General features: G+C 42.8%; 1 protein-coding gene across 2 annotated transcripts; it reads right to left on the bottom strand.

The window, feature by feature from the left end:
• Positions 1–205: 205 nt before the first annotated feature.
• SMPD4 (sphingomyelin phosphodiesterase 4) lies at positions 206–15911 on the bottom strand. 2 transcript variants are annotated; one of them, XM_005524471.2, is made up of 19 exons: positions 15811–15911; positions 15451–15537; positions 14718–14860; positions 14490–14565; positions 13536–13644; positions 12902–12954; positions 12211–12362; positions 11731–11863; positions 11042–11113; positions 7568–7657; positions 5130–5275; positions 4637–4727; positions 4329–4429; positions 3879–4042; positions 3042–3247; positions 2247–2480; positions 1462–1593; positions 1179–1307; positions 206–732 (listed from the first exon to the last, which is right to left on the bottom strand). In XM_005524471.2, exons 1-19 carry the CDS (start codon positions 15847–15849, stop codon positions 406–408), a joined length of 2484 nt encoding a protein of 827 aa, XP_005524528.1. In that variant the 5' UTR covers positions 15850–15911; the 3' UTR covers positions 206–405. The 2 variants fall into 2 exon arrangements, with proteins under 2 accessions (XP_005524528.1, XP_005524529.1); XM_005524472.3 differs by lacking the exon at positions 7568–7657.
• Positions 15912–18348: the final 2437 nt, after the last annotated feature.

Raw genomic sequence — 18348 nt, 5'->3', positions numbered from 1 at the left:
GTGTGGTAAGTGAAAACCCACAGGCATTGAAGGGTAGGGGACAAACCCATAAATGGCTCTGTAGCTCCTGCACCACATCGTTCCTGTCCTTAGTGAGCTGGAGAACTGGTTAGTGATGGGATCTACCTCTGGGATGACTGCAGTTTCATAAATATTCATGGCTCATTCTTCCCCCCTCAAAAAAACAAAACAAACACCATATTCATTAGAGTCTACAGGAACACTTTTATAAAAATAAAATTTACATTGATTATCATCTCTACAAGGCCACATCAATGTTTATAAAACTCCATTAAGTTTAGTATTAAAAAATATCTTAGGAAGATCTGATACAATTAAAACATTTTAGTCATAATCCCAGGCTCATCCTTAAAGCATTTATTTTTGCAAGCCAGGAAGAGGAAACTAGTGTTCATGTGGTTTCCATCCTTCAAAGAAAAAAGTCATTATTACAGCATAAAGAAAATACCCAGTTAGGATAATGAATGTGCAGCCAACTGGCCCAACATAAAACCAGGATGCAAGGAAGTAGATCATCAGCAAAGATATCAGAGTCCTGTAGCTGGCCAGAAACCTCAGACTGATCCTGGGTCCCCAGTTCTGGCTCGTTCTGTCCCTCACCACAGGGCTGTACCTGATTTTCTGTACGAGCTGGGGGTTGGTCAGATGATAGCGACACAGTCTGCCAACAAAATCGTCCCTGGAGCAAAGCACTTCCATCTGATCAGCAAACTGAGGGAAGATGCATTTAAAAATTAGTGTCCTCTTGCAAATGCTGTCATACAGTAATTTATTTTATGATTTTCTTCATTTAGAGAATGAGGATTATAGGAAATGGTGGGATCAAACTGCACTTTTATACAGCAGAACTCTTAGGGTTGACTTGCCTTCTGTTTTCACACTTAAGAAAATCATTTGCTTTCCCTGTTTAGGAAGCATTCATTCTGAATGTTACTCCACTGTTCATCAACCATGAGTCCCCTAATAAATCACATTTGCAATGTTTTGTGTAGGAAAATCAGAATTACAGGTAGAGAAACAGGGCATTTCCTAGTGGTATGAGACACCTGGACCGCAATAAAGATGGAATAAGAACAAGTGAAGTGTCATCCATGTACAGGGGGAGTAAAGAACAGAAGTGTGCAGTGGAAAAGTGGAGGAGGCAGTGCTGTGCTTACCCTTTCGTTGAGCACCGAGGACAGGCGGAACAGCAGCCGGACCAGAGCGGCGTTTTCGTAGCTCCGGATGGGCTGGAGCTCGGTATCCCCCTGATACTGCAGCTCAAACCTCCGTAAGCCATTTATGATCTAGAAATGGGAAAATAAACCTCACCTTGCAGCTCCCATCTGAAACACCTCTTTAATGGCACCCCTCTTAGTTGCATTTCTCTTCATCATAGAAGGAGAACTTGTTTATTCAAGAACAACCTAGGCAGTGATATGGAATTGTTTTTTCTCTCACCTGGTACCTGCCAAGAGGTGTAAGAATGAGGCCATTCTCACTTGCAATGCAGTCTGGAAGTTGTTTTTTTCCATTCTCATCTTGAGCTGTCCCACACTTCATCATCATCTGGGTGAGCTGGGCTTCACTCAGCTACACAAGAATAACACAGTTCCAAAGCAGGTGTTTGATCTGCCCCCATTTAATTTATTTCTCACTAACAAACTCATTAGCACTGGAAGTCCTTGACAGCCAGCAAAAATACCATGAACTGCTTAATAGCACTTCAGTTAGACATTAAAATGAGATAAACCTCTCCAGATTTGTCTGTGTTTGTCTAGTTCTAGTTTGTATCTCCCTTAGCTCCCAAGGAGTATCAATGAGCTGTCTCCTAGGGCAATTCTGTACAAGGGAGTGTGGCTGCAGAGAAATTTATCTGTTATTTTTATGTTTAACAGTTCATCCTTAGCTGCAAGTTGTATTTTTACAGCTCTACATTAAGAAGATGCTGGAGAGACCTTAAAATTGCCTGTTTGGAAACATGAGGATAAGTTTGGTATAAACAAGTTTGGTATAAATGATAGTCCAAAAGAGTGGTCACTTAAAATAGGTTTGATACTTAGAAATTCAGAACACCTAATTCCATCTGTATTAAAAATGGGTTTTGAAGCAGGTAAAGTTGAGATGTTAGAATTTACTAGCAAGGTCTCTGGACAGCTCTGTGACCCCACAAAGGACACAGACATACATTGATGAATCCTGACTCTTGTTCTCACTGCACAAGTTCTTAGAAAGATGTTACTTACCTTAAAGATCTGGCACAAATATTCCAGTGCCTTCTCCAAATATTCATCTGTTTTTTTGATGCTGTCCTGCCCAATTTCATCAAGGTCATTGCCTGTGTAGGAACCATTCACTTCAGATGGTGTGAATCTAAACCATGAGAAGAAGGACTGGCTGGCCATTGTCTCTGCAGAATGGTCTGATATGGACTTTGCTGTCTGTTGTGCCTGACAAATTAACTGAGCCAGTTTTAACACCTAAAACAAAAAAAAAAATTTAAAAAAGAGTGTGTGGGACAAAGATAAAGGACTACTAAGCATCAATACATGGGTAAAACTCTGCCTTGACAGCTGCAAGTGAGAGCAATCCCAGCAAACTCATTCTCTTAGTGCACATGGATTTGTGCTGTGAGCTGGATTTCCAACAGGGCAGAGGCAGTTCTCTTGAAGCTTTTAAGAAATCTCAGTGCTGCTTAGGTTCTCCAGCTGCCTTTTTTCTTTTTCCTACTGCTTTTGTCTGGACTTGCTGGTAGGTACTGATCAATCAGATCACAGTAATCATGTTTGAGAGGAAATATCATATACTGCTCCAAGGCAGCAAGCTGTTACATTAACTTATTAGTTATCAAAGAGAAGCAGACTTTTACAGCTGTGCTGAACTGAGACCCCTCAGGGTCCAGAAGTCACTCAGCAAACTAAATTATTCAGTAATGCAGGGTGTGAAGTTTTCCACTGTTAACTTCTCCTGATATGAATGCTCAGCACTGAGAATACATCTGTCACAGTAGAAAGGCAGGTGACAAGGAGCTTGTTGCTTACCAAATTCCTGACTTCTGTGCCAAACATCTGTTTGTACTGGAAGTCCTGTCCTTCCAGGCTGTAAACATGACTCTTCACCTTAAATGAGGCATCTGTAACAGCTGGAGACCGTGATGACAAAAAACTCCCACCAAGAGTGGGGCTCATAAAAAGTCGGTGTTGACGGTGGGGAATGACAAGTTCTGGCTCCAGGAATAACTGTTCTCCTAGAATTTGAAAAAAGCAGTGGAGATGGTTACATAATACTGGTCTTGCTGGGGAAGGTCCAGCTGCCTTAAGGCTGCTTTTTTTATTTAGAGAGTGAGTTCTGAGGGGAAGGAGGCCTTAATCAGTTCATTATTTACTTCTCTCTGCCCAGAGTAGAAAGTGCCTGTGTGCATTTAATGCAGACCATACAAAGCAGCATTTTAATTTTGTAACATTTTTTAACAAAAGGCAGTGGAGAAATATACTTCAGACATTGATACCAAATCTAACCACACCCTAATTATCCTGAAATGCACGCATGACTCTTTTACTAAGTACAGAGACTTTCAGAGATATATAAAGTTTAAATCCTGAGGTATATACTGAAGTAATACAAGTGTGAGAAAAACTGACAATTGGGTTCATTGTTCTTTAAAGGGAAGTTGTGGAATGCAGTCTGTGGTGATTAGAAAAGAACTACAGACTCACTAAACCAATTGACAAACATTAGTGAAGACAGACTGCTGAATGGCAAAATAGCACAAAAAATGGGAGAGAGGTCCATTCACCTCAGTGCTTCTGAGATGAGATATAACTATTGTGAAGAAAGACTGAGACAGGACAACACAAGATGTCAAAATATCCTTTTACCTTTCAGGATCATTTCAGCTAGATTGGGCTGAGCAAAGACCTTAGCTACTCGGAACACCATGAGGGCGTTTTTTGGACTGACCAAGTCTGTTCGAAGAGCTCTGTTCAGAAATCCCACAAACAGCTTGGTATACATGAGCAGGTTTTCTTGAATGAAGGCAGCCCTGTCAAAGTGAGAACAGGATTTGTGAGTACAGCTATTTAAAGAACTGTTGTCTTCTACCAAATAAGCCACTAAGGGAATGTTTTATACTGTCCCTGGAAAGATGGCAAATTTACATGGAGAAAAAAGAATACTCTCAAAACAAGTACTGGTGTTCTAAGAAATCTTTCTCTAGTCTTATATAAGTAATTAATTCAGGTTGGTGCATAGCTCCTGAAATCCTGGTGTTTTAGTCAGGATCTCCTTGAGGTTTGGCTGAGATCAGTCCCAGCTGCTCCCCTCCTCACCATTTCTCCGAGACGCTGCGAGGCAAAGGCTCCGTGCTTTGTGGTGGCTTTTCGGGCGCGTACCTCCAGGGCTGCAAGTAACTCAACCACATCTCAAGAACCTAAGCAAATGTACACATAAACCCACATGAGTGCCAATAAAGGAAGGCAGGAAGGGTTTTTTGTTAATTTATTTGTTATATAAAGAATTCCACTAGAAAAGAAAGATGTAAAGGCTAAGAAACAGCTGCTGAACGGCAGTAACTAATAACTATTTCTAATAACTAGTTCTGTTGAGTACAGACTTAGGGGGAGAAGCAGGTACATACTGCTCTGAAAGAGGCATCCAGAGGCCAGTGGCCAAAACAGTGCTGCAGAAAGATATAAAGCTTCTCCTGGACAAACCGAGGAATCACAACCCTGCAAAAAGTTTCAAAGACATTCACGTGTATAAACTGGCAGCAAATTTTAAAAACAAAACACTCAACCATACCAACCAACAACCCAATACACTTTCACAAATGCAAACAGAGAAAGAATTGAGCAAAATTTGTTCTTTTTTTAACTGAAATGACTTCCAGCCGTTGAATTTCAACTCAAATTAAATACCAAATACTAAATTAACCTTGGCCAGAATCCTCTGGTAGCATTTTTTTTTCTCTATAGACTAGTGCAATAGCTGCTGCTGAACCCCCTCAGGGGCTTTCCTGTACTTTTAATAATGTACTTCTGTATTTAGCATCAAAACAACATAATTCAACCTCTCAGAGAAAGCTCAGCTTTTTAGTTCTATACATTTCAGAGACATGCTCATATACCAACCTTTTAAACTCCTCCAGTGGGCTGGCTGTGTGAGAATGGGCTGAAGGGGAGAGAGGCTCTGGTTTCAGGCTGTTGCTGAAAGCATGCAGATGTTTCACAAGCAGTCTTACCACTAGCACGTGCTCTTCAGTGGGCTTGAATGACTCCTAGATTTAAAGCAAAAGAGAGGCAACTAATGAGTGTCATTTGCTAAATGTCCAAGGAATTCAGGAAAATTATATTCTCAGATCCAAATACAGGAAATGCTCTCTTCCTTCTAGGTTCTTCACCATAGTTTGGTGCCACCTGATTTTGGACAGGTTTGCTCCCCAGGACAAGCTGCATCAATCTTCTGCCACCAGTTCACTAAGAAACAGGAGCAGCATATTTGGATTGTAAGAAAAGTTATCTACAGTACTCTAATGAACTGAATTTTGGGCTGGCTTTAAAGAACAGAGTAACTTGCAGATTTTTGACTTACCCCTTTCTGAAAAAAGAATATTCAGCCTTTCATTATGGCTGTAAGTTCATTGCTGCAGAAGCACAGCAGGTCCTTTGTTTATGCTCATGGCTTTACTGAGTTCTCCTTCCTATGCTGGTGCTCATCAACCTTACAGGAGAGAATAATCCTACACAGTTACAGTCAGAATAAGAACTGTTTGGAGTCCTGTGAGATCCTGTTGGGTCTAACATCCTCAGGGGGAGAAGCAGCCTGGGTGGGAGCAGCACAAGGTGAGCCACAGTGATGTTACTAATGAGAAGTGTGTGTTTGATAGAGCAAGGAGGTGAACGAGGCAAAGATGTGCTGGTTCCCCTGGCTGCTGAATGTGCAGCCAAAGCACAAACTCCTCTGCTACTGCCACCTGCTTTAATAGTGAACTAATCTCAATCCACCTCTGAAGGCAGATTTTGAGATCTGTACTCTGTTTCACTGAAGTTGAGAAGAATAATGTACATGAAATGTAAGTTACAGCTGCAGATATAATGGGAAGTGCTGGAAAGGTGTATTGGATTAGCTGCAAGAAGTTTCCAGTGCTTGAGGCAGGGAGGGAGGGTGTGTCTATGTCTGTCTTTATGTCCCTTCTCAGAAATGCCTGAGGCAGAGCAGATGTCCTTTTACACTCTAAGATGTTGAATACACTGTGCCAGTCACTCCAGGCTCGATGACAGACACAGCCCTGTAGTGCAGCCAGACCCGAGACTCTCCTGACAGAGGGATAAACCTTTACCAGCTCTAATGAAGGCTGGGCTTGTTTCTGACAGCTCCAACTTGTATCACCAAGTTTTCTACAGTCCTGATGAGTTTGTGCAAGAAGGCAGAACTCCTGTGTGGTCCCTTGGAGTTCACACCAGGATCTCCACAGCAATTAGAGAGGCTGAGTACTCTGCTACAGGCCTTGAAAGGGTGTCATTTTAAAAATCCCAAGCCCCCCTTGAAGGTACCTTTGGAATTACAAAACCACCCTATTTCAATACATCATTTTGGGTGATGTTAGTAGTTTTTCCACATAGCAGCTCTTACAATTTCCTCTTAGCCTGGATCACCACCATTATGAATGTCACTGCTTTAAAAACTGCTTTTCCCCACAGTGTTTTTGCTGTAAAACCTTTTCATACAGGATGGATGTGTGCCATTCTTAATACAATAATTAAATAAATGTTACAGTAAAAAAGATTTAAAGTAGTACTTTCTGTGTTCCTTTCTAAACAGCACCTTGAGATATCATAGCACTTAATTAAAACAAAACAAAAAAAGGATTAAAGAGCAGATTAAAGGGAAATGCCATGTAGTGCTAAAGAGCTTTACAGTATATAAGCTTAGCCCTCCCATTCCCAAAATGAAGACCCAATGAATAAAAGGGCTGAAGTAGGGAAAGAGGAATCAGCAATCTGTTCCAACAGGAATGTTTTTGCATGCACATTTCCTGAACAATCTGCAAATGTACCACTTGTGCTTTTGCAAAAGTGGAGTCAAGTTGACATTGCCACCACAAATTTAGCATTATCCAATGACATTTCCTTGGCTAAAAACCCCCAGATGTTACCTACCTTAATCTGGGTGACAGCCATGCAAATTCTGATCTTTTCTTCCACGCAAGGTTTGCTTAAATGACTACTGTGTGAGAGGCAGAAATCTGCCACTGGTGAAGACAGCTTTGGTGCCAAAAAACAGCATAGCTGGTTAAGTCTTACACTGCAAGAATGCATCTCTAGAAACAGAGTTTCCAATTAGTCCTCATAACATGCTAGAGTTTAACTCTTTTCTCCATGACCTTTGCTAATATCTCTCAGTATCTCTTTCACTGAACAATTTTAGTGAATTTCAATGCAGTGTTCTCAAATTATAAAACCACACCTTGGCAGAAGAAGCTGCTGTACAGCCAGCACCAATACACTTGGCAGATTATATGATGGAACAAGATTTTTAAAAAGGAAACAAAATGAAAAGATGGTAATACTTGGTATGCGTGGAGGGCCTGGTAGCTGGATTGGGCAGGACTACCGTGGTGTTTACTGGAGATACTGAGTCGGTAGTGGAGAACCTCCAGCTGAGACAACAGAAACAAAAAGGAAGGGGGGAGGGAAAAAAGGAGAGAAGAGAGCAAGAGAAAAAAAAAGTGAGAATGAGCCCAAGGAAGAAGGGTGGGGGGAAAAATGAACATCACAAATACAGTCAGGGACAACATATCACAATAACAACTGCAGCCACAGTATCCTCTTTTTTTCTGGTGTTCAGTAGATTGATTCCACAGTATTTCTTACCCTTTATCAACCTGGAAATACAGCAGGTGTCAAAAAAGTGGCTGTTCTCTTTGCTGTGCTCAGAGCAAGGACTGGTGGGGAATATAGAGCTTTTGCCAAAGAAATTCCCCATTTCAGAAGTGAATTGAACTGCAGCAACAAAGATTTACACACCCTTACAGTGTTTTATTAAAAATGGAGTAAGAAGTATTCTGCAAGCGTTTTTACATTGAAAATTTTGTCATTTCTTCCTATTCTGCTGGAGAAGCACAATTTGTATGAAGAAGAAACTCATATTGGACTTTCCTGTCCAGAGAAATCCTATGTCTTCTCTCTACCTAAAGGCTATTTGGGAAGGCTGCAGGTCTTGTGAATTTCCTCAAAAGAGGAAATGACTTTTGCTATTAGAGAAACATTACACATCTAAAAAGGCAAAGACATACCTAGCACAGTGTTACATGCTGATGCAAAAGGCATCTTGCCATAACACTGAAGTCTCTGCACACCTCAGCCACATCCCTTCTCCAAGGAACAACCTGACCAGTATTTTCTGACTATGACAGTGAAGAGGATACTGTAGCAACAGTGACACACATGTATGAAATTAATGAAAAAACATAAAACAAAAAATGTACACTACACAGACCCCAATGACTGTTGTCAGGCATCTAAACTAACTCTCCAGATCACACCTCTGCTGTCTTTAAACAGCCTCTACCCTGTCTCCTCCGCTGTCAGTTTGGCAGCTTTTGGTTTCACACCCTTGGAGTGGCAGGATTGTTACTGCAGGCTCCCCAGGAGCTTGGGCAGATTGTCTGCTTCCAAAGTGACTCCCCTGCCACAGGAATCTGCAAACCCCTGGATTTTAATGGGTGTTCCACATGCAGTGCAGGGGCTGAACACCTGGCACTGGAAGGTCAGGAAGCATGACAAAGTTTTATCAAACTACTTATTTTTAAGGGTTTCTTGTGGTAACAGCAGAAGGGAATAGGAAAAAAGATGCTGCACACTTGGACTCTAGATCATCAGAGAGAGAAAAGACAGACAAAAGAATTGGAAAATAGTTGAATTAAAAGGGAAAACAGTGACAGCATAGCAAATAGCATCAATCTCAGGTTCACAGCAGACTCAAAAAGAATTCAAAGCTGTAATATGTATCTTCTCAATAGAAATTATTTACTATTCATGCCCATTCCACTGCCTTCTACCTATAAAGGGAGGTCTGTGATGACATTAACATGGTTTAAGGAAAAATCCATGATTCTGCTTCTCAAGAAAGTCACTTATCTGAGATCTGTCTTGGCCCATGAAAGCAAACGAATCTGGCTGCTGGGCAAAGAGTGAGCAAGCTCTGCAGAACCTCATCCCACCTTCCAATACAGATATGCAGCCATTTCAAATCACTGATGCTCAAACAGCTTGAGATCAGGACTGAGTGGTCTCTAATTCCCCTTCCTCCCAAACACACAGAAGGATAAATGGAATCAAGTGAACCTGCATAATTATCAATCATTTTAAGAATAAGGTATAGGACCACCTTAGGTTTCCAGTCAAGGCCTTTAAAGCTTGTGTTAAAACAGAACTTACACTTCTGGATGTTCTACTTCCTCATCTGAGGAACCACAAGGCAGACTGCTCTCCTTCAGCCCACACAGTCTACAAAGTTCAGTTCAGCATCACAGACTAATGAACAGTCCTGCTGCCAACTGATCTGGAACCTTTCCTCAGTCCTGCAGGAGAGATCCTGCATCCATTTATGTATCTCATGGGGATTTCCAGTCCCCCATTCCACTCTTCCACCCCCCAAAGACTTCCTTCTTTACATGTTCATGATTACTTCCCATCAAAGATGAAGCTAAAATACCATCAGGGAGTTATGGCCTCAGGTTGTGGCTCAACACACCTTGTGGAGGATCCTGAAGTGCTGATTTCAGAGAACTGTAAGCTCTACCTAGGCCCTACTCCACCACAAGGTGCAGAGTCATTGTCTGCAACTGCTGCTCCCTAGTGCTAGAAGAGAGCATCTGAAATACAGAGGGTGAACAGAGGAGAGAAGTTTAAAGCAATCATCATTTCTGGCCTAAGCACAGCGCTTGATGCACAGAGACTGGACAGACAGACAGACCAAAGGTACTTCAAGCAAAGCCTTTCCATCACAGGTGCACAGCCATGCTGCTGGGAGTCCCAAGTGGAGACTTTGCAACATTAGTGAGTTTGCATTTTGACCTCAACTTTGAGAATAAAAAACAAAACCCATCACATTTCAGTTCTCCAATGTTTTTCCCTAACAAAATATAAATGTGTTTTATTTCATATCCTGTGGAACGAAGGATTAGGATTTTTCAATCAACTCTCATATTGCACTTCCACACAGGAACAAATCTTGAGTAGCTTTTATTTCTCTCCCCTTCTATGAAAGTCCCACTGTGACCCAGAGGGAATTCAGAGGATCAACATTTTCTCCTTCAAATTCCCTTTACATTTATAATGCCTTCAATCTTAGCCTCCCCAACATTTACTTACTCCTTACATGCAGTAGTTTGTTACTGAACAGGCCACCACAAACTGCTTACAATTATCTGAGCAAGAGCTTGCCAGATAATCCAATTCTGTAGCTACAGAACTGCTTCTGACACCATTAAGGTGAAAAGCATATTTTGGAACATGAAACAATATAAATTGCAGTTTAGTAAGTTTTGTTTTTTTTTTTTTAATTTGGATTTAGGCTAAAAAATGGTTACAGATGTTAGAAATTACTAATTGGTATTTCAATAACAGTTGCTATCTCTGCTGGAAATCAATTTTAGCTATTTTTAGCAGTCATGTTGCCCCCCATGGGATTTAGCACAATGGTTTTATAGTGGCATCTTCTCGATCATTAGTACTTTGATACTGATGTTCAGATTGTTGTGACCATCCCACAAACTCATCTTGAACAAAAAAAAAAGAAACAAAAACCAGAACAAAACTAACACAACTTCTGCAATGAAGGCAAATCTGGATGACACACTTATTCACAACATTCTTTGTAACTGGATTATCAACTCTGGCACACTTAAATAGATACTCTGTTAAATTATTTCTTTCCTTTGGACCAATATACAAAAAAAATTCTGCACAGAATAAGAGATTTACCCCAAGGTAAGAGCTCAACCGCAGGTGATGTTCACAAGTGCAGTACAAATTATTACCTTGACATGCGGGGACTGCATTTTCTGATACATTTCCAGTGAATAATGATGAAGCCACATTTCAACAAAAATCTGCAAAACAAATATTTTCTCAGCTAGGGAAACAGAAATAATCCTGGACTGTCAGTCAGAAGACAAGTAAAAGGAAGACCACAGTAAATAACTTGAAAACTAAGCTGTACTGGTAAATAGCACCTATTGAAGATGTTTCAGGTTATCATGCCAATGGCTGAGATGACAAACTCTTAGCATCTGCCAGACATCAATTAGTTCAGCAACTTGGTTTAGAACAACTGCTAAATCCAGAGTTTCTTTTCCTTCCCTTGATAATGAACAAAACCAACTTGGCTGTATTTAACCTCTGCCTTTGCACAGAGCACAGAATTGGTGTAAGATTTAAAAAAGAAAATCAGATGCAGAAACTTTTTCAGAAAAAAAATATTCAGATGCCTGAGGTCACTTGTTAGATCCTTAGTCTAAGAAAGGACATTTAGTGCCTTTCTAAGCTATAACTCCACAGCTTCACAGTGGTTCTTTGTTGCATTAACCAGAAGCAACAGCTGCACTGCTCAGTTCCAAAACCAAGCTAGAGCAAACTGGCCTAAATGCCTCTGCTTTAAAAAGAAGAGATCCCTCAGTGAGCAGAAAAAAAAGTTGCAGGGCATTTTCTTCCCTTAAATGCAAGGTACCTGAAGCAGTGTTTCTGATCTCCAGATCTCCTGGGAGGCTGGGTCAGCGTTCACAGAGGGCTGGTGGGCAATGTGCCGTTTCAGCAGGCTGGTGTGGTGCATGCCATAGGAGGAGAAAGGCACTGCTGGGGACCTTGGAGGAAAATGCAAAATAAAATACAGAAATCAGGAAGTCTTGGTGCACTACGGGGGGATGTAGGGATGTATCATTGCTTTTAATCAGTGTTTTCTAAAATCAGTATTTTATAAACTTTAAAACAAGTCTTTCAAACTGCAAAACTGATTACACATTTCAAACTTCTGCAACTTACTGTAATTACTAAGCACTTCAACTATAACCAACCACTGCATCACTATTCCTATGTGTAAGTACATACAATGGAAGTCTGGAGGTGTTTTCTACTTGTTTGATTTTGTTCCAACAAGCCATATTTTGTCTGCACTGTTCCCACAATTTGCCCCTGACACTGTAGCCATTACCTGGGAGTAGGGGAAGGGATGGTTCCCCCAGGATTTGAAGAAGGTGGGGGAAGGACACTTCCTTCTGTGGGCAGGAAACACTTGAGGTATGTGTCCACCAGGATGAAATAAGCACTGTTGGAAGGGCTGACATGATGGGTGACAGGTGAGTTCTGTAACACACACAGGATATACCTGGGGTTAAACACTGCTGCTTTAAGCCAGTCCTGGGGAGTGTTGCCAGACCCCCTTAGCATAAAAAAAGCAGAGGCCCAGTGGTTAGAAAGGATGAAATGGCAGCAAAGACCCCTTGGAGCAAAGGAAAATGAGCTGCCAGAAAAGGGCTGCTGCAGCAATGATTGTAACGAAGCAGGAGAAGAGAGGTAACAACAGGCAGAGGAACCAAATAACCACAGCCCACAGCACCAAGCTGTGGTTCTGACTGTAGAGAAGCCCTTACTGGATAGAGAATCCCTTATTGGGGAAAAGAAACCATTTGGAATCCATTGCCTGCTCCTTGTAGGCATGAGACTGCTTACTGGGTATCCAAGGTGGGTATTCTATTTATTATCCAGTCTTGGATCATCAAGTGAACCAAAGCATTAACAAATTCCAACAGAACAGATGCCCCTGCTGTTAATTTAGCTGCACAGCACCGCAGCAGGCCCTTTGAGCATTATGGAGAAATTTTAAGGGAAAAAATGCTACTTACCTTCTGTGTAATCAAACTAATTGCAAAGTAGAACATGTAATATTCAAATGGATCTGGAAGAGCGGAGTTAAGGATCACATAATAGAAACAAGGTACAGCTGTTAGATATTGGGAGATGCTGAACAGCCACTACATTTGTACTTTGTCAGTGCTGAAGTGCCTTGCTAGAGCTTTTGAGCAAATTCAGCCTTGGCTTCTTGCTTTCCAGCTGACTGAAACATTGATAATTGAGGTGTTTGTGCTACTCTTGGCACATCTGACTATTTCAAACTGAAACCAGCACAGATACACTGATTCCAAAAGTACTCTACCTGCAAAGTGAATGTGCTCTTTTCCACCATGTTGCATAAACTACAAGTAGGTACAAAAAAAACCAACTGTGAAATACAGGCTCTACTGAGAAACACTGGGAATTTTGTTGTTGACTTGATTAAGGCCAGAAAATCCTCCAACAAGGGTTTATAACAGGACACATTTATTTTAAATTGTAATCTAAACATTTCTAATCAGCCCAAACTCTTCAGCATGGCCATGATTTACCCCACATACATAATAAATGTAGAAAAGAAACACTCATGATCTCTCAGTTTTAGATATTTTACAAGGAATTAGATACTCAACTGTTAAAGGATACTAAGAGCCAAATTCAAGCCCACACCACCAGATGAAGGAAACTGGACTTTGTTGTGGTATAAGGAACATTCTGGCAGAACTTGCTCTTGTATTGAAGCTTTCACAGGGCCCTGAAAGAGTAAGAAAATATTCATCTCGCTACTCAGCATATTGCAAAGTATGTTTTCAGATAGTGAGATTCTGCATTCCAGCTTTCTGGGATGATCCCTACATTCAGATCTGTGGGATTTTATTGCATTGCAGTAGTTCTGTGTCTAAATGCAAGGTCTTTAAAGAACTCTCAGCTCTCTCTCTGAAAATGAGTATTCAGTATTTTTTGAAGTTAAATTCAGTATTTTTTTAAAAAGCCTTCACCATGACTTTCCCAGTTGGAGTGGGAGCAGCAGAGTATTGGTGTTTGGCTGCTGGTTTTGTCCAGGTAACTGAGCTGTGGACCAGCAATTACCCTATATTTAAATGAGGTTTCCCTTTGTTAAAGACTGTAGGACTATCTGAACCAATTTATATGCAGCATGTAGGTGGTAGCAATGGAAGAAACAACAAAACAACTCTGCAGATGAACATATTTGCTGGAAATGTGACACTTCACATCCAGGATAGCAGTCAGACAAGCACATGGGCACACAGCTTAGGCAGGGAAGACACTGCTCTGGGATAAGTTTACAAAACTACTTTCAATCCTGCAACTACTAATAACCACACACCTCTCTCTGGGGACAGAGTAAGAACCACAGTGCAGCTTTCTTGGCTGAACAGACATATCCAGCTGCTGAGAACCACAATCTCCTGGAGATTTTATGGCTGGGAACTCTCCTCCCCCAGGAGCCATTTCAAGAAATGGGTCTAAACCTGGAGCACTTGGCCTAAACTGAAATGTAGGTATAAAATGCATGCAAAGCTCCAGTAGCTGCAACAATAATTACATTCCCTTCTTACAAACTGTTCAGTTACTCACTGGAAGGTATGAGACTGGGAAATCATATCTGTACTCTTCTGCTTGGAGTTTGTAAACCAGCTTCATCATCGGTCCACTGCAAACAAGCACCAGACAGTGAATCCCACGGTAAATACCCTCTGCTGCCTGGCTTCTGTGAACTTAGTTTTGCACAATGGAATAAGGTCAAACACTGCTCATTTGTTCAACAGTTCACTTCTTAATCTGTGCAGAAATGAGTGAGTTTACCTGGGATCCAGGAAATCCAAAGCCACAGAATATTCATTAGGATTTGTTCTTCCCTGCAAGCAGCGAAGATTCCAGCCCACGATGATGCCATCCAGGCTGCCAAAAATGCTCTCCACCAGCCATGGGAAGATGCCATGCAGTTCCTTCAGGGAAAACAGACACAAAGAATTAATGTGCACAATTCCTCACTTGGATATTCTCTACTGCATGTACTAGGACCCACAAAGATAACTCTTGACATTTATTTATGACTGGTTTTGGATTATCACTGGGCAGATTGTCCATCCAAAATACTGCATTATAACACAGCAATTATGGGAGACCTATCTTTATTTCTGATCCTACTGAAGTCACAACAGTGCTCATCAGCATCACCTGGGCAGTGAAATGAAACAACCCTTTAATGATTAGAAAAGGTTCTTAACTCTTGGCAACACTGGAGTCCCACTGTTTCCCTGTTACTCAGGGACCCAAAACTCAGAACCACAGAATCAGGCTGGAAAAGAGCTGAGATCATCGACTGCATGCTGTGACCAAACACCACCGTGTCAACCAGACCACGGCACCGAGTGCCACATCCAGCCCTTCCCTGGACACCTCCGCGTGGCTCCAGCCCGTTCCAGACAGTTTGTCTTGATAAGACAAAGAGGAACAAAGAGAACTGTAGTATAAAAAACCAATTCCCCTGAAACTTGCCAAGCAGCGATGCTCTGAAAAAGCAGAGAGCGCTCACCTTAGCAGGCAGCTCCTCGATGACCGTCTCCAGATCGTGGCACCTCTGCGCAAAGGGTTTGTTGACACAATCCGCCTTCAGCGTGGCCTGGTACAAACCACAAGGGAAATCCGATCACGGCTGCCGGGCACGACAGCACTTACCGCGGCCACGACGTGCGAAAATCCCCCCAAGCGCCGCTTCTCCGGCGCAGCATTGCTGCCGACACCCGAGGCCGCACGGGCCCCCCGCGGTGCCTTCACCGCGTACCGAGACACCGCTCCGCTGCCCGCCCGGCCCGGCCCGTTCCCGCGGGCTCGCCCCGCCGCAGCGCTGCCATTCCCACGAGCAGCAGGAGGACGCTGTGCCCCTCGCACCCACCAGGAGGAAGCTGGGCTGCTGCAGGTGCGGCCCGGCCATGCCGCCGCTCCCGGCCCGGCCCAGCCCGGCCCACAGCAACCTCGGCGCTCCCGCCACCTCCCGCGCGGCCCTTTTGCGTCACGGCGCGCGCGCGGATGACGTCACGGCGCGTCGCCATGGAGACGCGCGGCGCTGAGGGAGGCGCGCGGCGCTGAGGAAGACGCGCGGCGCTGAGGGGGGCGCGCGGCGCTGAGGGGGGCGCGCGGCGCTGAGGGGGGCGCGCGGCGCTCGCAGAGCCCTGGAATGTTCCTGAGCTGGAGCCGCCACAGCGACCGCCGAGACCCGGAGCACAGGTCACCCGTGGGAAAAACAGAGTTCATGCTTTAGAATCTTTAAAAGTTTAATAAGGGGACAAAGAGGGACAATGTCCAGCGCTGAGGCGTTTCTGGCCATCGGCCAAAGAACACACCGATAGATTAAGACAGTGTTACCTACATACTGTTACATTACTGAGGTTTATGCATATTCATGTGTTTCATACATTATTCAAACATTTCTGGGAGATTTTGATGTTGCAGAAACTCTTTTCTTTGGCCTTACATGCTGACTTATCTGCATGACATCCTGTAGACCAGATCTTCTCTGGTTTGTGTCACTGTTATCACTTGGAGAGGTCCCTCAGCAGATGTGGGAAAAACAACATAATTGCTTCACACTGCTCTCTTAGCTACATAGAAACATTTTAATATTTCACGTTTTGCTAAGGCTTACAATCTAATACATTTATCACACCACTGTTTCTATAAGCTATACAGTGCATACATAGATATAATATTCATCACACGATTATTTCTATGAGCTATACAATGCAAAACTAATAAATTGTGTTACAGTAATACGCAGCTAAAAGGAGTTACAAATTGTACTGTATCCAAATACTTATGATCAGTAACAACAGTAAATGTGAAAGACAATATTATATTGTTATTTTTAACACCCCAGCAATCTCACCCTGTTCCTGCTTGAGGGTGTGATCCAAACACTTTTTGAGCTACGTCAGGATCAGGCCCCTGAGTGGTGCCCTGGGGAGTCTCCTCCAGTGCTCAGCCACCCTCTGGGGGAAGAAGCTTTTCCCAATATCCAGCCTAAACCTCCCCTGACTCAGCTTTGCTCTATTTCCTCGAGTTCTGTCCCTGTCAGCAGAGATGAGACCACTGCCTGCCCCTGCACTGCCCACAATGAGGCAAAGTGCCCTCAGCCACATCTCATAAGGCTTCCCCTCCAGACCCTTCCCCATCCTCATGTCCCTCATTTGGATGCTCTCTAATAGCTTAATGTCTTTTTTTTATACTGTGGTGCCCAAAATGGCACACAACATTCAAGGTGAGGCTACCCCAGAGCAGAGCAGAGTGGGACAATCCCCTTCCTTGCCCAGCTGGCCATGCTGGGCCTGATGTCCCCCAGGACATGCTGTCCCTCCTGGCTGCCAGGGCAATGGTGACTCACATCCAGCCTTCCAGGACCCCCAGGTCCCTTCCCACAGCCGCTCTCCAGCCTCTCATTCCCCAGCCCATTCACAGAGCCAGGACTGCCCTGTCCTAGGTGCAGAATCAGTCACTCTTGTTAAGTTCCACATGCTTGGTTACTGGCCAGACCTTTGATTTACCAAGGTCCTCTGCAGGGCCTCTGCCCTCGAGGGAGTGCCCCATAACCCGTGTTTGGGGTTCTGTCAGAAGCAGAGATCCGTCAAACACTTGTGGTGTCCCTGGTACCACAGCCCTCCTGACTGCTCTGAAGGACAGCTCTGTCCAAACTACAGCACACGTGTGTGTGTCCTGTGCTGGATGTTGTTATAGATGATAATACTAGCTTTCACATTCTTAGATTAGCTTTTTACATCACAAATATTTTGATATGGTACAACTTATACTTACTTTTAACTGCTTTGTATAATCTGTCAGTTTATGCACTGTTCATATGAATGAAAATGTAATAAATATATCATAGGCTTTAGAAAAATGTTAAAATAGAAACTAAAATACTTCCATATAACTAACTCAGAAAATAGTGTAAAGCAATTATTCTGTTTCTTACATCTGCCAGCTGGCCTCTCCAAGTGATAACAGTGACAAAAAGCAGAGCATAAGCATCTGAGAAGGATTTATCAACTCTGTCAGCACTATTAGGAGTGTGAACCAACAGGATAAAACCACAACAAGAAATAAAATACATAGACCTAATTTACAGAAGGTCCTGCAGACACGTCAGAAGTTAAAACCAAGCAAGAGAGTTCCTAAAACATCAAAAACTCAAAAGAATGTTTGAATCATGTGTAAAATAATGAATATGCATGTAACCCCAGCAATGTAACCGTATATAGATATCACGATTTTAAGCTGCCTCTGTGCTCTTTGGCCGTTCTTTGGCACCCCAGTGCTGGATTGTTTGTCCTTCTTTTATCCTTTATTAAACTTTTAAAAATTCTAAGGAGTGAACTGTGTTTTTCACAATGTGATGCACAGGTCCGTGTGTCCTGTGCTGGATGTGGTGCACACACGT

Source organism: Pseudopodoces humilis, chromosome 20 (genome assembly GCF_049639895.1).
Source record: "Pseudopodoces humilis isolate 2021_Gansu_Grassland_sample_001 chromosome 20, ASM4963989v1, whole genome shotgun sequence".
In the NCBI taxonomy this organism is placed as follows: domain Eukaryota; kingdom Metazoa; phylum Chordata; class Aves; order Passeriformes; family Paridae; genus Pseudopodoces; species Pseudopodoces humilis.
The sequence above is the reverse complement of the archived record's forward strand: the minus strand, read 5'-3'. Positions and strand labels throughout refer to the sequence as shown.